This window comes from Trachurus japonicus, chromosome 24 (assembly GCF_045865225.1).
Source record: "Trachurus japonicus isolate A0001 chromosome 24, Traja_1.0".
Lineage (NCBI taxonomy): Eukaryota > Metazoa > Chordata > Actinopteri > Carangiformes > Carangidae > Trachurus > Trachurus japonicus.
Window position 1 is genome coordinate 220,862 of NC_140930.1, and position 22,226 is coordinate 243,087.

General features: G+C 44.7%; 2 protein-coding genes across 2 annotated transcripts in view; one reads left to right on the top strand and one right to left on the bottom strand.

Annotated features, from left to right (window-relative positions):
- The window catches only part of LOC146961031 (transcription factor IIIB 90 kDa subunit-like), a 34,860-nt gene continuing 12,634 nt past the window's right edge, over positions 1–22,226 (top strand). The window contains exons 1-2 of the mRNA XM_085771013.1: positions 1–16; positions 3,300–3,505. Of these exons, the coding sequence (XP_085627139.1) occupies positions 3,319–3,505 (187 nt within the window). The 5' untranslated portion in view covers positions 1–16; positions 3,300–3,318. The remainder of the gene's footprint in view (positions 17–3,299; positions 3,506–22,226) is intronic.
- On the bottom strand, positions 4,592–22,009 carry LOC146961032 (uncharacterized). The gene is made up of 19 exons (XM_085771604.1): positions 21,978–22,009; positions 20,525–20,700; positions 19,474–19,601; positions 18,250–18,396; positions 18,100–18,165; positions 17,586–17,756; positions 16,957–17,053; positions 16,426–16,649; positions 15,693–15,858; positions 15,264–15,469; positions 12,989–13,106; positions 12,279–12,487; positions 11,248–11,365; positions 10,994–11,163; positions 9,198–9,295; positions 7,343–7,458; positions 6,901–7,262; positions 6,132–6,732; positions 4,592–4,611 (listed from the first exon to the last, which is right to left on the bottom strand). The coding sequence occupies exons 1-19, from the start codon at positions 22,007–22,009 to the stop codon at positions 4,592–4,594; spliced, it is 3,225 nt and encodes a 1,074-aa protein (XP_085627730.1).

A 22,226-nucleotide genomic window follows, 5' to 3' on the forward strand; every position in this document is an offset into this window, starting at 1 on the left:
TTGTTTTCTACTGTCGGTGAGTCCGAGCTGCTTGAACACAGCATCTGTTATAAAGTAATAGGATACATCTGTTAGAAGGTAATAGGATACATCTGTTATAAAGTAATAGGATACATGGTGGTGATTACAGGACAGTTAACTGGTTATAAAGTAATAGGATACATCTGTTAGAAGGTAATAGGATACATGGTGGTGATTACAGGACAGTTAACTGGTTATAAAGTAATAGGATACATCTGTTAGAGGGTAATAGGATACATGGTGGTGATTACAGGACAGTTAACTGGTTATAAAGTAATAGGATACATCTGTTAGAAGGTAATAGGATACATGGTGGTGATTACAGGACAGTTAACTGGTTATAAAGTAATAGGATACATCTGTTAGAAGGTAATAGGATACATGGTGGTTATTACAGGACAGGTAACTGGTTATAAAGTAATAGGATACATCTGTTAGAAGGTAATAGGATACATGGTGGTTATTACAGGACAGTTAACTGGTTATAAAGTAATAGGATACATCTGTTAGAAGGTAATAGGATACACGGTGGTGATTACAGGACAGGTAACTGGTTATAAAGTAATAGGATACATCTGTTAGAAGGTAATAGGATACATCTGTTATAAAGTAATAGGATACATGGTGGTGATTACAGGACAGTTAACTGGTTATAAAGTAATAGGATACATCTGTTAGAAGGTAATAGGATACACGGTGGTGATTACAGGACAGGTAACTGGTTATAAAGTAATAGGATACATCTGTTAGAAGGTAATAGGATACATCTGTTATAAAGTAATAGGATACATCTGTTAGAAGGTAATAGGATACATCTGTTATAAAGTAATAGGATACATGGTGGTGATTACAGGACAGTTAACTGGTTATAAAGTAATAGGATACATCTGTTAGAGGGTAATAGGATACATGGTGGTGATTACAGGACAGTTAACTGGTTATAAAGTAATAGGATACATCTGTTATAAAGTAATAGGATACATGGTGGTGATTACAGGACAGTTAACTGGTTATAAAGTAATAGGATACATCTGTTAGAGGGTAATAGGATACATGGTGGTGATTACAGGACAGTTAACTGGTTATAAAGTAATAGGATACATCTGTTATAAAGTAATAGGATACATGGTGGTGATTACAGGACAGGTAACTGGTTATAAAGTAATAGGATACATCTGTTATAAAGTAATAGGATACATGGTGGTGATTACAGGACAGTTAACTGGTTATAAAGTAATAGGATACATCTGTTATAAAGTAATAGGATACATGGTGGTGATTACAGGACAGTTAACTGGTTATAAAGTAATAGGATACATCTATTAGAAGGTAATAGGATACATGGTGGTGATTACAGGACAGTTAACTGGTTATAAAGTAATAGGATACATCTGTTAGAGGGTAATAGGATACATGGTGGTGATTACAGGACAGTTAACTGGTTATAAAGTAATAGGATACATCTGTTATAAAGTAATAGGATACATGGTGGTGATTACAGGACAGTTAACTGGTTATAAAGTAATAGGATACATCTGTTATAAAGTAATAGGATACATGGTGGTGATTACAGGACAGTTAACTGGTTATAAAGTAATAGGATACATCTATTAGAAGGTAATAGGATACATGGTGGTGATTACAGGACAGTTAACTGGTTATAAAGTAATAGGATACATCTGTTATAAAGTAATAGGATACATGGTGGTGATTACAGGACAGTTAACTGGTTATAAAGTAATAGGATACATCTGTTATAAAGTAATAGGATACATGGTGGTGATTACAGGACAGTTAACTGGTTATAAAGTAATAGGATACATCTATTAGAAGGTAATAGGATACATGGTGGTTATTACAGGACAGTTAACTGGTTATAAAGTAATAGGATACATCTGTTAGAAGGTAATAGGATACATGGTGGTGATTACAGGACAGTTAACTGGTTATAAAGGAACTCTCTCTTGTCTCCGCCCGCCGCGGCTCACAGGCTGCGTGACCCAACGCACCTCCAGCTGTTCATCACAACAACAACAACAACTTTACTTTATTGTTTTATTGTTGTGGACAGTCCCAGTTAATCAGCTGCATCAGATACAGTAAAAAGGGCTTTAGCTTTAGCTTTAGCCAGCAGGCTAATATCCTGCTGTAGTCCCAACAACAACAACAACAACAACAACAACAACAACAACAACAACAATACAACACAATGATTAAAAAGCATCACTAGGGATAGAGCAGGTCGGCATCGGTACAGTCATGCAGAGACAGCACATAGAAACATCCCAGTAATCACACAACAGGCCACATCAGCACATCCTGTACTACATATTATGGGATGCAGACAGACATCACAGACAGGCAGCATGATCATGGTGCAAGTAGCACAACATCTTAGTGGCTACAGGTGTAGTTGTTGTTAGTTTGGTCCTGGTGTTTGTTAGTGATGTGGCAGACTGGTGAGGATTAAAGGGGCAGGACAAAGTTTGGTCCTGGTGTTTGTTAGTGATGTGGCAGACTGGTGAGGATTAAAGGGGCAGGACAAAGTTTGGTCCTGGTGTTTGTTAGTGATGTGGCAGACTGGTGAGGATTAAAGGGGCAGGACAAAGTTTGGTCCTGGTGTTTGTTAGTGATGTGGCAGACTGGTGAGGATTAAAGGGGCAGGACAAAGTTTGGTCCTGGTGTTTGTTAGTGATGTGGCAGACTGGTGAGGATTAAAGGGGCAGGACAAAGTTTGGTCCTGGTGTTTGTTAGTGATGTGGCAGACTGGTGAGGATTAAAGGGGCAGGACAAAGTTTGGTCCTGGTGTTTGTTAGTGATGTGGCAGACTGGTGAGGATTAAAGGGGCAGGACAAAGTTTGGTCCTGGTGTTTGTTAGTGATGTGGCAGACTGGTGAGGATTAAAGGGGCAGGACAAAGTTTGGTCCTGGTGTTTGTTAGTGATGTGGCAGACTGGTGAGGATTAAAGGGCAGGACAAAGTTTGGTCCTGGTGTTTGTTAGTGATGTGGCAGACTGGTGAGGATTAAAGGGGCAGGACAAAGTTTGGTCCTGGTGTTTGTTAGTGATGTGGCAGACTGGTGAGGATTAAAGGGGCAGGACAAAGTTTGGTCCTGGTGTTTGTTAGTGATGTGGCAGACTGGTGAGGATTAAAGGGGCAGGACAAAGTTTTCTCCATCCTGCTCCACACATGGAAACATTATAAACTGTCATTGTTGTGTATAAATAGAAGATGTCTGATGGTTTTACCCCCCGTCCCCCCCCCCCCTCCTCTCTGCAGGTGTATCTGCCCCAGCACCATGAGCGTGGTGCGGCGCTGCAGGACGTGTGGGGGGGGGGACATCGACGTGGACCAGGCCCGGGGCAGCGCCGTCTGCACCGGCTGTGGCTCGGTGCTGGAGGACAACATCATCGTCTCAGAGGTCCAGTTCGTAGAGGGCAGCGGAGGGGTGTCGTCTGCTGTGGGGCAGTTTGTGTCAGCTGACGGTGAGACATGTTACCATGGTTACCACCCTGGTTACCATAGTTACCACCCTAGTTACCCTAGGTTACCCTGACCCTCCCCAGACTGAAACACTCAGTACGTTTACATGCAGAGCTTCATCCAGCTCGGCCAAAACTCCATTTTGGCGTCAAGTCGGACTTCTGTCCTTGTCTCAGTTTACCTGCAACTGAGAAACCGAATAACTGACGGGTCCATCGCCCCCTCATGGTGTCACCTGTTGTTTCAGCAGGTTAATACGCCGCCTGTCCTGTTGACTTCTCTGTTGCCTCCTAAAAAACTGAATATAAACAACTTAGTAGCTTAATAATAAATTCTCAACAGTTCCCGACCAGACGGGTCAGTCTGGGCTGGATGCGCCCTGAGAACAGGATACAGGCTTCTTCCTGCTGGTGGCGCTGTGTGAAATGCATTGAATCGGCGCTGACGTTGGGTTTTTTTCTTTACTTTGCCGGTTCAGGCGGCTTCTCTGCTCCACTTGGTGCCGTCTCTACTGTTGTGCAGCATGAACACATGAATTGTCCAGTTCTACTCCGACTAAGGTGTTTACATGACGGAGAAAATCTAACTCCAATCACATTATCTGGGTGTCTTAATGGGAGTTCTCAACTCTGATTTCAGTCGGACTAAGGTGTTTACCTGCACTTCAGTTGTCCAGTTCTAGTCGGATTAAGGCAATAATTCGTTTTTTTCAAGTGTCATGTAAACGTACTGACTGAGCAGCAGGAATGTCTTGTTTTGTCTTGTTCCCGGTCGGAGCTCAGAAACCAGAAGGAAAGTGTTATAGAGATATTTTTGGCTGTTGTTCTTTTATTCAGACAGAAGAGTGAGACAGGAAGGTTAGAGGACGATGCAGCAAAGGGCCGGGAGGGAGTTGAACCCACGATCAGCTCCATGTGATGCACTCTGAGCTGTTTACATCATCTAATCTCTTCATTCAGGACATGAATTAAAACGATAAAAGGTGTGATATGTAGAGGAGCACATCAAACATCAACCATCAACCAGCGTAAAGGACTGACGGACTGAACCTTTATTGAGTCAAACTGCAGACAGACAGAGGCTGTTTGTCATTGGCTGATCCCGTTACCTAGAGACAAACAAACAGCAGTTACATGTAAATATCATCAGGTCTTTCACTACAACATTTATCTAGATGTTTTAGTCCCTTTTCCATCGGTGAGTTAATGTTTACTAAGCTTTATGAAGCAGCTTGGACGGAACAGCCCTTTAACTCAACGTTTTACTGCAGGAGTTCCTGTCAGTCATTCACATATGAAGACGTTCTTTCTTCTGTAAAATAGTCCTAACAGTTTAAAGGGATAGTCCAACATTTTGTCAAATTGGGGGGGAAATACAGAGACTGTTGATGAAAAACTGTCCCTGAAGGCAACGTGCATCAGTGGTTTTGCATGAATTTCCCTCTACAACAACTCTGTGTGGTAACGTTGTGTTATTATCTCATAGCGTGGTGAATGTGCAGCTCACAACTTGTCCACCAGAGCGTTGTGGAGTTGTTGGATTGTGTATTTGATGAGTTTGATGAGGGAAACCAAGAAATCCCATAATGAGCCTCCGTAGCGTAGCTCTGAGCAGCTCACGGCTCTGCTCCGCCGTTCTAAAAACAGCTTGCACCGACAATTAAAGGTAACGAACCTACTGCTATGACTATAGGGGTTATGGCAATGGGCCAGTTTGACTGAATGTTGAACTATCCCTTTAAAAGGTTTCTGAGAACAGGTCTGAACCAGTCGACTCAGTTTCTCACTCAGCTGAAGTTGGTTTCAGTTAGATGTTAGTCTGGTGTGTTACCTCGGTGAACACTGGACCCAAACACACTGCTGCTGCTGCTGCTGCTGCTCCGTGGACCTGAACCACCGGGACCAGCTCTGACTTTGACCTGCTGAGATTCACCTGGCGGCAGTAGGGTTCAGTTAAAGGGATAGCTCACCCAAAATTGAAGTTTCCCTCATCATGATCTCCTCCCCCTCATGTGGACTAAGGGCTGGGAGAAGTTTCAGAGTCCTCCGTGGCTTCTCTGAGTTACAGGGGGTCTCGGCGTAGCAGTGCATGTCCATATGACGGTTGCTAATGGATACCAACTGTCTTCGTAACAAAAAGACACACCAAAAAACATCCAAATACCTCCATGCTGCTCGTATGTAATGTCCCTCTGGTATTGAAGCCCCGACATGAGAAATTGTCCCGAAAAAAATTAAATAAGTCTATATTTTAAGCTTGTTTTGTAGCGGAAGCTTCTTGAAGCTCCTCTTCCCTTTTTTTTTTTTTCTGAACAGTTTCTCATATCGGGGCTTCAATACAAGACAGACATTACAGACGAGCAGCATGGAGGTATCTGGATGTTTTTTGGTGTGTCTTTTTGTTATGAAGACAGTTGGTATCCATTAGCAACCGTCATATGGACATGCACTGCTACGCCGAGACCCCCTGTAACTCAGAGAAGCCACGGAGGACTCTGAAACTTCTCCCAGCCCTTAGTCCACATGAGGGGGAGGAGATAATGATGAGGAAAACTTCAATTTTGGGTGAACTATCCCTTTAAACACCACACAGAATATCTGCTTTTAATGTGGAGACTCTGGTCTCTACCTGTTGACTGAGGGACGTTTCCTAGACGCTCTGGTCCTCTACGTCCTCTACGTCCCGGATCAGACTCAGACCGGTCCAGCTGCTGCTGTGGAACCGGATCAGACCGGTCCAGCTGCTGCTGTGGAACCGGATCAGACCGGTCCAGCTGCTGCTGTGGAACCGGATCAGACCGGTCCAGCTGCTGCTGTGGAACCGGATCAGACCGGTCCAGCTGCTCCAGTGTCTGGAGACCCGGTTTCTCTGGCAGATGGTCCCGTCTGGTGTTTGAACTGTGGTCCTGGTCCTGGTCCTGGTCGTCATCTAGACCCAGACCAGCTGTAGGACTCTGCAGGTCTGGACTCAGAGCAGCTGTTTCCTTTTGACCCATCGACTGGTTCAACCCCAGACCAGAGAACTGGACATCTAAACCATCTAGACCAGTTCCCCTCCAGCTGCTCTCCAGCTGTTCCTCATCCAGCTGTTCCTCATCCAGAGGTCCAGTCCTGCTGGACCGGTCCAGCACCGAGGCAGTGATGTCACCGCTCGGTGCTGAACGACCGCCTCGATCCAGACCTGGTGTGTCGAGGTCTGACAGGTCTGACAGGTCAGTGCTGCTGTCTGTCTGATCAGGGACAGACATGAGATTTAACTGTTGGTCTGCTGTCTGGTCAGAGCTCACAGGAAACATAGACATAGGTTGGTCTGTGTGGGCTGAGCCACGGCCAGAGGAGGAGGAGGAGGAGGAGGAGGAGGAGGAGGAGGAGGAGGAGGAGGAGGAGGAGGAGGAGACCTGCTGAGGGACCGGGTGGCCACCAGCAGCTTGATGAGAACCAGCAGAAAGACTGAGAGTTGTGTTAGTGTGGAGGTCCTGAGAGGAGGAGACAGGACTGTGTTCACCTCCAGATGTTGTGATGAAGCTTCTGATTCCAGGTCTGATTCCAGGTCTGATTCCAGGTCTGATTCCAGGTCTGATTCCAGGTCTGATTCCAGGTCTGATTCCAGGTCTGATCCCAGACCAGATACCAGACTGAGCTGAGAGGACGGGGTTAACTGGAGTACTGATGGTACTGATAGGGTTAGGGTTGATGGTACTGATGGTATCTCCAGTAACTTGATGGAAACAGTCACCAGCAGGGACGTCGTTTACTGAATCTGCAGGAAAAGAAACTTGTTTCAATAGCAGAATTTTAAAACAACACATCATTCAGATTATAAACGAGTCAGCGTCGAACCTTCATCTCTCTCAGAGACTTTGACCAGACTGAACCCTGGAGTCTCTGATCTGGAGATCCTGTCAGCAGAAAGTCTGTTGATGCCAGTCAGAGGATAGAAGCACCTCACCGTCAGTCTGGTAGAGGAACACACACATTCAGTCATCAATATGTGTTTCTATATACTGGTCCAGTTCTACCAGACCATGCAGCAGTCCGAGGTTTAGTTTAGTTTAGTTTAATCAGTCTGAGGTTTAGTTTAGTTTAATCAGTCTGAGGTTTAGTTTAGTTTAATCAGTCCGAGGTTTAGTTTAGTTTAATCAGTCTGAGGTTTAGTTTAGTTTAGTTTAATCAGTCTGAGGTTTAGTTTAGTTTAGTTTAATCAGTCTGAGGTTTAGTTTAGTTTAGTTTAATCAGTCTGAGGTTTAGTTTAGTTTAGTTTAATCAGTCTGAGGTTTAGTTTAGTTTAATCAGTCTGAGGTTTAGTTTAGTTTAGTTTTATCAGTCTGAGGTTTAGTTTAGTTTAGTTTTATCAGTCCGAGGTTTAGTTTAGTTTAATCAGTCTGAGGTTTAGTTTAGTTTAGTTTTATCAGTCTGAGGTTTAGTTTAGTTTAGTTTTATCAGTCTGAGGTTTAGTTTAGTTTAGTTTAATCAGTCTGAGGTTTAGTTTAGTTTAGTTTAATCAGTCTGAGGTTTAGTTTAGTTTAATCAGTCTGAGGTTTAGTTTAGTTTAATCAGTCCGAGGTTTAGTTTAGTTTAGTTTTATCAGTCTGAGGTTTAGTTTAGTTTAATCAGTCCGAGGTTTAGTTTAGTTTAGTTTAATCAGTCTGAGGTTTAGTTTAGTTTAGTTTTATCAGTCTGAGGTTTAGTTTAGTTTAATCAGTCTGAGGTTTAGTTTAGTTTAATCAGTCCGAGGTTTAGTTTAGTTTAATCAGTCTGAGGTTTAGTTTAGTTTAGTTTAATCAGTCTGAGGTTTAGTTTAGTTTAGTTTAATCAGTCTGAGGTTTAGTTTAGTTTAGTTTAATCAGTCTGAGGTTTAGTTTAGTTTAGTTTAATCAGTCTGAGGTTTAGTTTAGTTTAATCAGTCTGAGGTTTAGTTTAGTTTAGTTTTATCAGTCTGAGGTTTAGTTTAGTTTAGTTTTATCAGTCCGAGGTTTAGTTTAGTTTAATCAGTCTGAGGTTTAGTTTAGTTTAGTTTTATCAGTCTGAGGTTTAGTTTAGTTTAGTTTTATCAGTCTGAGGTTTAGTTTAGTTTAGTTTAATCAGTCTGAGGTTTAGTTTAGTTTAGTTTAATCAGTCTGAGGTTTAGTTTAGTTTAATCAGTCTGAGGTTTAGTTTAGTTTAATCAGTCCGAGGTTTAGTTTAGTTTAGTTTTATCAGTCTGAGGTTTAGTTTAGTTTAATCAGTCCGAGGTTTAGTTTAGTTTAGTTTAATCAGTCTGAGGTTTAGTTTAGTTTAGTTTTATCAGTCCGAGGTTTAGTTTAGTTTAATCAGTCTGAGGTTTAGTTTAGTTTAATCAGTCCGAGGTTTAGTTTAGTTTAATCAGTCTGAGGTTTAGTTTAGTTTAGTTTTATCAGTCCGAGGTTTAGTTTAGTTTAATCAGTCTGAGGTTTAGTTTAGTTTAATCAGTCCGAGGTTTAGTTTAGTTTAATCAGTCCGAGGTTTAGTTTAGTTTTATCAGTCCGAGGTTTAGTTTAGTTTAGTTTAATCAGTCTGAGGTTTAGTTTAGTTTAATCAGTCTGAGGTTTAGTTTAGTTTAATCAGTCCGAGGTTTAGTTTAGTTTAATCAGTCTGAGGTTTAGTTTAGTTTTATCAGTCTGAGGTTTAGTTTAGTTTAATCAGTCTGAGGTCTGGTGGTTTGTGGTGTTTTTCTTACTTGAAGGGAGATTCTCTGGTGATGAAGGTCGGTCCGTCTGCTACCAGCCGTCTGTCGTAGAGAATCTGGTTCTCATAAACCACGTAGGACTCTCCAACCTGCTGAAGCAGAGCTGCACTTACACACCTGCTGCTGCAGTTACACACCTGCTGCTGCAGTTACACACCTGCTGCTGCACTTACACACCTGCTGCTGCAGTTACACACCTGCTGCTGCAGTTACACACCTGCTGCTGCACTTACACACCTGCTGCTGCAGTTACACACCTGCTGCTGCAGTTACACACCTGCTGCTGCACTTACACACCTGCTGCTGCAGTTACACACCTGCTGCTGCAGTTACACACCTGCTGCTGCAGTTACACACCTGCTGCTGCAGTTACACACCTGCTGCTGCAGTTACACACCTGCTGCTGCAGTTACACACCTGCTGCTGCACTTACACACCTGCTGCATGCTGCTTTTACCTTTACATGCTTAAGCAATATATCCCTCCAGGTGGTCTCTGCTCATTCTACCACACTAAGAGGCGTTGTTCCCCCTCAGAGTGGTAGAATGAGCAGAGACCACTGTTAGCTTAGCATTAGCCTTTAGCCCCTCAGAGTGGTAGAATGAGCATAGACCACCTGGAGGACTGGAGGGATATATAGCTTTTATAAAACGGTTACCAATAATGACAATATGAAAGAGGACATGTAGTTTTCTGTTCCAGCTGTCCAGACGTTAGCTCCAAGTAGCTCTGTCACTGCTCAGTCCCCTCTACCATTGTTAACCCTCTGGAGGTCAAAGTTCACCTTCAACATGTCAATTACACTACTTTACTACATTTTTAACATCCTAAAAACATCGGCTGTCTGTTGCTACGGACTGCAACAGTCCGTTGTCATGGATACATGACAACAACTTCCATTCATACCAGTCATACGTGCCTGAGGCGGAGTGATAGCCTACGCTGTGATAAGGCTTTAGAATAGTAGCCGTGGTAACTGCTCAATATACCACGGTTAACAACCAATCAGATCGCAGGATTTCACCTTTACGTTTTATAAATGGACCATACACGCAGCATCTAAACCCAGAACTCTGTTTACCTCGTCTTCTGCTTAGTCAGCTAAACACATTTCTATCAACCCAGTCTACAAAACGTCAGACCGTCAGTGAAAAACCTTTGTTTGCTGTCAGACTAAACTAAAAACATCTCAGAAGCTGCAATCAATGACATTTGGTATTTTTGCTTAAAATTAAATAGGCTACTATTTAAAGGGACAACCAGGAGTTTTGTTAAAGCAAAGTGTTTCCACTACATTTATGAGCCTCCGCACCGTGAAATTCTTTGACCGGTGCAAGACAGACTCATGTTTTCATTCATCAAGAATTAAAGTCAGAGGTTGGAAGACGATCACATACCGTCGTAGTTCCCACCATAAACGGAGATTCATACGGCGGCGTTATTCTCATGACTCGCCACGAAACCGAAAGTAAAGAAACGCTGGTCGGCTCGCCCAGCATTTCCACCACCACTAATAATAACAAAATAACCATAGAGACAAAACCATAGATTTATCTAAAATGGACCATTAACAAGTGGTAACGGAGATTCATCCACATTAATATCAGACTTTTTATAACCAAATACAAACTCCTGGTTGTCCCTTTAAACAAAGTAATCAACTACTTGTTTTAGATGAGTTCCTGTTAGTTTTCCAGCTTCCCCAGTATTTATACTGTAGTATATAGTATTTCTACTGTAGTATCTAGTATTTCTACTGTATTACATAGTATTTCTACCAGTCGTACCGTAGCTCGTGTCCCACAGGAATCGACCCTGAACTCAAACAGGACCCTGGCTCGGTCGGTGTGTTTGGGTCTGCAGCTTCGGTCCAGTAGACTGGTTCTGTCCGGATGCACCGAGGGCCGGGCGGCCGCGGGCGTCGTTACCACGGTAACCGTCCCGTCTGCAGAACAGACTGGTGCAGATGGAGCCGAGTCAGAGTCAGAGACGAGTCACCACTTCATACGTTTAGATCAGAATGCACCTTTAGGTCAGTTACCCGTCATGTCTGGTGTGGTGAAGAGGCAGCGTTTGGACGTGGAGGTCTGGACCTCCAGGGTCGTTCTGTCTCTCAGGACAAGTTTAAATGTCCCATAGAAAGTGGACAGGTTGATCCCCTGGACACAGAGAGTTGATGAGGCTGCAGCGCTTTAATGTCAGATTCTTAGAAGCCTTAAAGGGATAGTTCCACTCATCATCTCCCCCCCCTCATGTGGACTAAGGGCTGGGAGAAGTTTCAGAGTCCTCCGTGGCTTCTCTGAGTTACAGGGGGTCTCGGCGTAGCAGTGCATGTCCATATGACGGTTGCTAATGGATACCAACTGTCTTCATAACAAAAAGACACACCAAAAAACATCCAGATACCTCCATGCTGCTCGTCTGTAATGTCCCTCTTGTATTGAAGCCCCGACATGAGAAATTGTTCAGAAATAAATTTAATAAGTCTATGTTTCAAGCTTGTTTGCAGCGGAAGCTTCTCTTCCTGGTCCGTCCAAATCTTTGCGCTATTTAATTTTTTCAGAACAATTTCTCATGTCGGGGCTTCAATACCAGAGGGACATTACAGACGAGCAGCATGGAGGTATCTGGATGTTTTTTGGTGTGTCTTTTTGGACCAAGAAAAGTGAGCTCCGTTCTCAACCGTCATATGGACATGCACTGCTACGCCGAGACCCCCTGTAACTCAGAGAAGCCACGGAGGACTCTGAAACTTCTCCCAGCCCTTAGTCCACATGAGGGGGAGGAGATCATGAGGGAAATTTAGATTTTGAGTGAACTATCACTTTAAATCTGTAAAATGTCCAACACACTGAGATGTGCACAGCTACTTGTTTAGTCCCATTGATGCCAAACTGGCCTCAAATTGTGAGAGATTCAGTTTTAACCAGATGTAGTTGAGCTGCGATCACAGAGACACGACGTTCAGGCTGATGCCACTGGAAAATAATCAAGTCAGTGGAGCTGCATCGTTAATCCACACGTCTCTCTCTCTGGGAAGAGTTGATGGACCGATGTGCTGCTTGGACTTACTTCAAAGATGTAGCCGATGGAGAACAGCGGCACCTGTAGGCTGGTCTTCTGGTTGTCATGGTGAAGACGGTAGCCTCTCTGGGATGCCAGCTGAGCCGTCAGAGGCTCCTGGTCGACGTACAGCTCCCAGAGTCTGTGGGTCTGAGGCGACTGCAGCCAGCTGAAGGAGATTCCTCCGTCTGAGCAGCGAGCCGTGATCTCTGGAGGAACTGGGAGACAGCACTGCAAAAACTCTAAATCTACCAAGAATATCTGTCTTATTTCTAGTCAAAATAAATCTAATTATACATAAAATAAGACTCATCACATAAAAAGCAGCTTGTTTTTAGACACTTTTACATTTTTTCAAGCAGATTTTCACTTGAAATAAGTAGAAAAATCTGATAGTGGAGCAAGTTTTTCTTTCTTATTACAAACACAAAAAACTTGCTTTCACTGGCAGATTTTTCTACTTATTTCAAGTGAAAATTAGTTTGAAACAAGTGAAAATGATCTAAAAACAAGTTCATTTTTAGGTGATGAGTCTTATTTTAAGTGGAAAGAGATTAGTTTTGAGACATTTTGACAAGAAATAAGACAAATATTCTTGGAGAGATGTAGAGTTTTTGCAGTAGTGGACACGTCACACCAGCTCTCTGCTGGTTTACCAGCTGGATTCTGAATGAGAGGAGGAAGTTGCTTCTAAACAAAGAGCAGGAAACAGTTCTTACACGTGTTGAAGACTTGTGCTGTGACGACTGTGTGGTGGTAGTAGGAGTCTCTCTGGGGCTCGAGGGTCAAAGTGAAGTTTATATCCACAGAGTGCTGCACCACGCCTCCACCCAGGTACTGTAGGAGAGCACAGAGTCTAAGGCCCAATCCCAATTCTCCCCCTTAGCCCTTCCCCCCTTAACCCTACCCCTTCATCTACCCCTTCCCCTTAACCCTTCCCCTTCATCTACCCCTTCCCCTTGGACCTCGGTGGGGAAGGGGTGAAAACATTCAAACAAACGAGACGCCACTCAACTGCCGTTACGTCATCATGAAGATTAGCGGCTAATCATTAGCCTACTGTAAAAATGCCAGACATAAAACCAAAGACGGTTTATAAACCAAGACCTTTCATGACGAGTCAGCTTCCTGTATGATGTCACTAGGCTTCTGCTCGGCCACGCCCCTTTAGAGAGACCAGAGGCAGTTTGGAGTGTATTGATTCCTATGGGACAATTTAATGTGAACACCGATTATGGTCGGGTCTTTCTCCCCACGGTCACTGAAGCAAATTTTGGACTCATTTTCCACAAGCCACATCTCTTCTGAACAGTTTGACACCAAAATGGACAACTTTCAGACGGACACATCAGGAGAAAATCCACTTTGTTCCAGACCTGTCTCTGTCTCTACGACACACTCTCGCCAGATTTGGCACAGATCTCCTAGGCAACGTCAAACAAACGGCCGCGAACTCCCGTGAAAATGATTTAAATTATTTTTGTCATGCTAAATATGACTGTTAGTAGTGTAAAGATTTAATGTTATCATAAGAAAATATAAATATCTCACTTTCATCTACCTACAAATTGTATAAATCCACACACACGTTCACAGACGAGGTGGTGACGGTTGGCCACGCCCACTTAGAGAGACAGGAAGTGAAACTGACGGTTGGCCACGCCCACTTAGAGAGACAGGAAGTGAAACCATTTCATATCATTGGAGCAGCCGCTCATGGAGGATCTTTCCATTTATTGAATATCGTTGATAAAACATAGTAAGCTGCAATATGTATTTAATCATCAAAGATGTTCAATCAAACCCACATAGTTTGAAACAACGTTCAAAACGCACACAGCACAACTAAGCATAAAGTCCGCTAGCTTAATGTTAACGTATAATGTAAAACGAGGCATATTATGGGAAATCCGTTGTACCCCTCCCAGATAATCTTGATTTCTAGGGCTACGTAGCCCTTCCCTTTAGCCCTAGCTCTTGACCAGAAGTAGAATTGGGACACCATTACCCCTCACATGAACACGCAAAATTAAGGGGAAGGGCTAAGGGGGAGAATTGGGATTGGGTCTAAGACAGACTGCAGTCAAACACTTCAGATGCCATCATGAGCTCCAGTGACATGCGCTGTCCTCCGAGTAGACAGAAGAAACAACACTAACTGGGTTTCCATCCAAATGGATCAAATTTAAGAGCGGATTTTGCGAAAATGCGCAAAAAGCAAATTATGCGAATTGATGCCCGTTTCCATTCATTAGTGTTTTGCGATTAGGAGGAGTGGAGCGCCGTGAGATTACGTCATAAGAGAGCGTGAATGTATCCAACAGTTGACACTCAGCTGACACTCAACATCATGGACAATTTACTACTTTCCGGACTATAGACGCACCTGTATAAGCTGCACCAGCTACATGTTAAAAGAAAATACTGTACATATGGGCCGCACTTGAATATAAGCTGCAGGTTTTCATGTTGTAACATGAGATATTTACACAGAAAGACAGTAGAACTGTGACAGTCTGTTCTGGTGACGCTCCTCTCCTCCATGTGCATCTGTTTACATACGAAGCCGGTGAAACATCAATAAATGTAGCGGTGGAAAACATTACATTACATAACATATACGATGTTACGACGTGTGATTGTGTAGTCTTAACCGTCATAAACAGAAGATTGCAGGTTACGGAGCGTTTGTGTTGCGGTGCAGAGAGGAGAGCTGGGACACCGGGGCGTCGCTGGGTGAAGTCCAGCAGCTTCACCCACAAACTCTGCCTCAATTCACATCATCTGTTTCCATCACAACAAGTCGCATTTTCATTTAATCGATACGCTGGCAAATCCACCCCCCCAAAGCATAAAAACTTTTATGCGCATTTAGCTACTGCCTTTTTTCAAATTTCTGGCGTTTCCATTCAAGTATTTATTCACAATTTTTGAAAATGCGAATAAAAAAGGTGGATGGAAACACAACAGAGAGACAACAGCGTGACCTCTGACCTTGGAGTGGACGGTGGAGTCCCTGAAGGGCAGCCGCAGCTCCAAGCCTCGACTGCCGTTACCGTGGGCGACCGGAGCGATGCTGGCCCCTCCTTCAGCCATCGTCAGCCGCCTCCGGTTGATCCACACTTCCTCTACCGTGACGTCGCTGGGAACGTTCCCCAGGTAGACGCTGAACAGCTGCTGGTCGTCGTCGGCAACGGTCTCTACGGGAGGAAACAACAGGTCCAGATAGCACAATAAAGATTCTGATACAAGCACCGGCAGATGAGACATTTGTCCTTTTGAAGACATCATCATCAGCAAGGACGCCCCTCTCCATCTTTAAGAATCTGTGGGACACTTGGCCGCTCCGAGGACTCCACCCTTAAAACCCCAACATGTTTAACTAGCTCTTATCATTGTTAACCAATCAGTGAAGAGACTCACGGTCCAGGCTGAAAGGCGGGCGGCAGAGCGGCGGCGTGTCCAGGACTCGGAGCATCCTGTGTGTGGTGCTGAAGCTGCTGCCGTCGTGGTGCAGCAGAGAGAAGACGTGTTCATACAGCAGAGAGATGACGTACCGCTCCTTGTACACGTTGTTTTCTACCAGACTCTGCAGGAAGGAGGAGGTTAGGCTCATTTCATGACGTCATCTGACCCTAACCCTCATATAGAGAGCCTAAGCAGAAGCAGGAAGTAACGTCGCCATGGGAACTCAACTCTGAAAAAGTCTCCATGTGAGTGAACGGTGTGATGATAAAACTCTCTGTCCTCTACCTGTTTAAAACACCACGTTTCATGAAGAGAAACCAGCAGAGTTTTTTCTCATGGCACAATGGGCTCTATGCACAGCTGCACTACTTCCTGAACTTAATGCTGCTCCTTCATTTCCTGTCTTACATTATTGGACAAACTGATTAATCCAGGTGTGTCTGACCATTGTGACTACTCAGACACACCTGGATTAATCAGTTGGTCCAATAATGTAAGACAGGAAATGAAGGAGCAGCATTAAGTTCAGGAAGTAGTGGAGCTGTGCATAGAGCCCATTCAATCAGATCACGAAATAAAACTTGGACTCCCGTTCACTCACATGGAGACTTTTTCCGAGTTGAGTTCCCATGGCGATGTTACTTCCTGCTTCCTCTTCGGCTCTCTATTCCACCTGTGATGCCTGTACCTTGCGGTATCCGCCCGGCGCCCCCAGAGGAACTCTGATCTGGACCAGTCCTCCTCGTCGGAGCAGACTGATCCCTCTGGAGGCGGCGGCGGCTTCGTCCAGCATCACGCCGTCCACGCCCACTCTGACGCTCTGACTGTGAAACGCCGTCGCCTCCTCGACCAGAGGAGTCATCACCATGGGAACGTCCCATCCCAGCCAGGCGCCGTCAAAGGAACCTGAATCTGGAACAAGGAGAGAGACATCGTCAGCACGGTGACCGCTCCAACAGGACTGATGGTCTGTGGCCGTCACCGTGGAGAAGTTTAGTTTAGTTTATTAGTTTAATAAGGGACAATGTGCAATTACATTAATCATTTAAAAGAAATAATGAAAAGATGGTTGCACCAGATTTATCTCCCAGCTAGTTTCCATCTGTAGTCCCTACACATAACATAAAAATAATAAAATACACAGAATACAAGATATTATATAACGATGAGGCATAAACAGACACAGTTAGACAATAGACAACACTAGACAACAACGTACTGAGTGTGCAGGCCATGGACATGTCCATCATCACCAGCTTCAGCCGGTTCCCGAAGGACAGAGACACCCGGAGCAGCTCCACGGGAACGCCTTCCACCTGACACAACCTCACTGTCACTACACACACATTTTACTGGCAACCAGAGACTTAAAGGGACAACCAGGAGTTTCTCCATCGGCAGAACCAAAAATTCTGCGGCAATAAAAAAGTCTGATATTAATGTGGATGAATCTCCGTTACCACTTGTTAATGGTCCATTTTAGATAAATCTATGGTTTTGTCTCTATGGTTATTTTGTTATTATTAGTGGTGGTGGAAATGCTGGGCGAGCCGACCAGCGTTTCTTTACTTTCGGTTTCGTGGCGAGTCATGAGAATAACGCCGCCGTATGAATCTCCGTTTATGGTGGGAACTACGACGGTATGTGATCGTCTTCCAACCTCTGACTTTAATTCTTGATGAATGAAAACATGAGTCTGTCTTGCACCGGTCAAAGAATTTCACGGTGCGGAGGCTCATAAATGTAGTGGAAACACTTCGCTTTTACAAAACTCCTCGTTGTCCCTTTAACTGTGCAGTGTGAATGAACAGTTAGAACAGTTAGAACAGGTGTAACGTGGCGACCTACCGTGACGACCGTGGCGTGTGGCGGTCTGTAGTGGCAGCGCAGCACCAGCCTCTGGGCCGAGGCCGTCAGACTGTAGCCGTGAGTCTCGGCCTCGCTGACGGACATAGAGGACACACGTCCATCGCTCTGCAGGAACAGCAGCCGCCACGACGAGCTCGCCGTCATCTGAGCCTGAACCAAACCAAACCAAAACCAAACCAAACCAACCCAACCCAATCCAACCAAAACAAGTCAAACCAACCAAACCAAACTCAACTAAACCCAACCAAACCAAACCAAACCAACCAAACCAAACCAAACCAAACCAAACCAACCAACCAAACCAAACCAACCAACCAAACCAAACCAACCAAATCAAATCAAATCAAACCAATCAAACCAAACCAAAACAAACCAAACACCATCATGTCTTTAGAACCAGCCGCTCACATCACAGCATCACCTGCTCCATCTGAGGATAGGGCTACTACTCCTAGAAACACTGACATCATGTAGGCGTGACCTTCGACCTCACCTGAGTCCAGGCCGTCTGCCACATCTGTCCCCGGCCGCCACACGGAGACGCTCTGTCCACGTTCACCTGATCCACACCACAACACCAGGTTAACAACAGGTTGATGAGGTTTCACAGGGTGTAGACCCACCCCCCCCCCCCCATCCTGACCTCCATGTAGTCCTCCTCACAGACGACTTCTCTGTGAGTCCAGACCAGACCGGAGCAGACGGCCGAGACCGGTCGGCTGGTCCACCCACCGCCATCGCCGCTGTCGGTCACGATGACGTTAAAGCTGAAGGTGAAAACCTCGTCATCCTGCAGAACAACAACGTGAGAAGAGCAGCAGGGTCAGGGTTAGCTGTTAGCTCTGTTAGCTCCGTTAGCTCTGTTAGCTCCGTTAGCTCTGTTAGCTCTGTTAGCTCTGTTAGCTCCGTTAGCTCTGTTAGCTCCGTTAGCTCTGTTAGCTCCAGAGGTGGGGACTTGGACTCGGGACTTGAGACTTGACTTGGACTCGAGACCCGATTTTGATGACTTAAGACTTGCTTGATCAAATCAAAAAAAGACTTGGACTCTACTTAGACTTGATGCCAAAGACCTGAGACTCTACTTGGACTTGATGCCAAAGACTTGAGACTCTACTTGGACTTGATGCCAAAGACTTGAGACTCTACTTGGACCTGATGTCTAAGACTTGAGACTCTACTTGGACTTGAGAGCAAAGACTTGAGACTCTACTTGGACTTGCAACATAGGGACTTTCTCCCACCTCTGGTTAGCTCTGTGGTGTTACCTGGTTGGGTAAAGGTTAGCTCTGTTAGCTCTGTTAGCTCTGTGGTTAGGTGGTCAGGTGTGTTACCTGGTTGGGTTAGGGTTAGCTCTGTTAGCTCTGGTAGCCCTGGTAGCTCTGTGGCGGTGGTTAGGTGTGAGGTGATGTGTTACCTGGTTGATGGTGTAGCAGGAGTAGTACGAGGCTCTGTTAGCTCTGTTAGCTCTGTTAGCTCAGTTAGCTCTGTTAGCTCAGTTAGCTCAGTTAGCTCTGTGGCGGTGGTTAGGTGGTTAGGTGATGTGTTACCTGGTTGAGGGTGTAGCAGGAGTAGTACGAGGCTCTGTTAGCTCTGGTAGCGCTGTTAGCTCTGTGGTGTAGGTTAGCTCTGTTAGCTCTGTTAGCGGTGGTCAGGTGTGTTAGGTGGTTAGGTGTGAGATGTGTTACCTGGTTGGGTTAGGGTTAGCTCTGTTAGCTCTGTTAGCGGTGGTCAGGTGTGTTAGGTGGTTAGGTGAAGGTGTGTTACCTGGTTGAGGGTGTAGCAGGAGTAGTACGAGGCTCTGTTAGCTCTGTTAGCTCTGTTAGCTCTGTTAGCGGTGGTCAGGTGTGTTAGGTGTGAGATGTGTTACCTGGTTGAGGGTGTAGCAGGAGTAGTACGAGGCTCTGAAGGTGGTGAAGCCGTCCGTCCTGAAGGAGCTGATGGTGTAACCGCAGCGTGAGGCCAGCTGCTCGCTGATGGGATGGACGCCACTTCCATCTGCATCACAGAGTCACAGCATCAACGCTAACGCTACAGCACCGAGCAGCGAGCAGCGCTACAGAGCTAGTCCAGTCATTATGAGCCAAAATGGAGGTCAACCTTGAACAAATTTCAACAGAATCAAACTCAACTGGTTTTGTTTCCTCAACATGTCCTGAATGAGGGAAAAAAGCCCTGAAGAATCCCATTAGGGGAAAGTTTAGAAAAAGACCCAAATATAGCCCATTCATACGCCTTTTCATTATTTTTCTCACGTGAATAGTTACAGTCTAATAACCTTTAGATATCTCCATTAAAATGACTGAGTTGATTACTGACATTAAGACAAAATTCTTTGTTAATATGAGAAAACTTGCATAAATTTGCATAAATTCCACCGTTTTGACTGCATGTATATATGAAGGTGCTGTGGTGGTACCAGCATGAAAATTGGGATGAGTTGACTCCATCGGTCACTCAACAAGAAACCACTTGAAATTTCAAGATCGATGCAATTTTTCAAGATGGCCGCCACCACCTTAGTGGAGCAGGAATGACATCATGCTCCTTTCTTAAGGAGGTTACGCTGCTGAGGTCAGGGAGCTCCAGACATTTATCTTCTGATGCTTGTTTTGGTGTTGTATGTATGTATGCAAATTAGCCATATGTAATTAGATTAAGCCCCGTTTGCTCATGTTGACAAAGAATTTAAAAAAACTTGTAATACACTTTTTGTTTGTCTTAATGTAAGTAATCAACTCAGTAATTTCCATGGTGATATCTAAAGGTTAAAAATGTTACCCTATTCACGTATGAATGGGATATATTTGGGTCTTTTCCTAAACTTTCCCCTGATGGGATTCTTCTTCACTCAGGACATGTTGAGGATACAAAACCAGTTGAGTTTGATTCTGTTGCAGTTTGTTCAACCTTTTTCCCACCTACGGCCTCGAAGCTCGGCGTCTGCAGCGACGCCACCTGGATCCACAGGTACCGGTCCCGACACTCCCAGCGGACGCCACCGGCCTCTAGCGGCGCCGCTGCACCGAGCTGAGCTGCAGCCGGTGGTGTGGCGGTGGCGGCGGAGGTGACGAGCCAGCAGCCGACGGCCACGAGTCTGAGACAGAAACACGGTGGTTAGAGATGTTCAGCTGGAAGCAGACACAGGTTCAACACAGTACCCATCTCTCAAAGCAGAAGTATCGCAATAAGATTTACGATACGATACCATACGATACGATACGATACGATACGATAAACTTTATTGTCCCTTCAGGGAAATTTGTCTTGGACTCTGTAGCTGCTCCATAAATGCCTTAACGGCCACAATGACAAAAAGACCAATACACCTCAGCCATATTAATCCAACAGCATTACACACATCCCACAACATAACACATATTGCACACATCCCACAACATAGCACATACATACACCTCATCAATTCACCATGGTAACAGCACTATAAGAATTATTGCACAGACTCGTTAAGAAATGTGATAGAAGTTGGGATAAAAGAATTGTTAAAAGGGTTGAGTTTACAGCGAGGGACTGTGTATCGTCGACCTGAGGGTCAGAGGTCAAACTCTGAGTGAAGGATCTAGGAGGGGTCGTTCACCATCCTCTGGGTCTAAAAACAGTTTGCTCGTACATGGACTGCAGAGTCTGGTTGTCGCTTTTCCCAGTGATAAGATGAGTCGATGCCTCGCTTCACCACGGCAACAATCACCTGACTTCCTAAATGAAGCTTCATTACATCGACCGTATCGACGGCGTGTAGCGCTGGATTTGAATTCAGGGCGGAGTGTAACCAAGTCACTCTACACTTTGTTTGACAGGAGAGTTGTTGCTGCGTTGTTGTGATAGTTTCATTGATTAACAACCAGAGAGAGTGCGTATAGATCAGTACAAACCACAGCTACAGTCACAAGAACAGAAACAGACTGAAGCAAAACTCAAATGATCTTATTATTAAATCAAAATCAAAAGCCCTTCCCTCTCACCAGCATTTTGCACAATTGTCACAACAGTCCAGACACAAGCATTTCACAATTTTATTCCACATTTTTGTGTTTTGTCAATATATTTTTTGTATTTCTATCCATGTTGCATATCTGTATCAGCCTACATACAACATGTTATCACATTAACCCAAGTGTAACAGAAAGAACAGTCATAAATCTGCCTTGATAGTTAAACAGCTCAGTTCATGGTTTTCTTGCTGTGGTGAAGGTCGACCAGCAGGTGGCGCCGTGTTGAACCATTTAACTGCTTCATGTTGATTCACTGCTTCAGGAAGCTGCAGTTTCTCCTTCACTAGTGTTAGTGGCGTGGATGGCGTGTTGTTGTTACCTGGGCAACGTGTTGTTGTTAGGACAGGTAAAGGGAACTCACCTGATGAGGATGAAGGAAGCAGCAGTTTTCATGTTGAAGCAGAAGAAACAGAGAACTGGACTCTCTCTCTGTCTCTGTCTGTGTCTCTGTTGAGGAGAACTGACTTCTCCTCCACGGCCAGGTGAGCTAATCAGCTGGTTGTCATGGCAACACAGAGACATCCCAGCTGGAGGGGGTTGAGTCTGATTGGAGGGGGCGGAGCCTCAGCCCAGACTCACACAGTCAGAGAGGAAGAAAGGCCCTGCAAAG

Excerpts from the sequence above, each read along its gene's own strand:
- LOC146961032 (XM_085771604.1), bottom strand. The coding sequence starts at position 22,009 with ATGAAAACTGCTGCTTCCTTCATCCTCATCAG. Across the intron at positions 17,757-18,099 it reads GGCAGACGGCCTGGACTCAG|GCTCAGATGACGGCGAGCTC; the intron begins GTGAGGTCGAAG and ends GGTTTGGTTCAG. Across the intron at positions 7,459-9,197 it reads ACCAGAGAATCTCCCTTCAA|ACTGACGGTGAGGTGCTTCT; the intron begins GTAAGAAAAACA and ends TTCCTCTACCAG.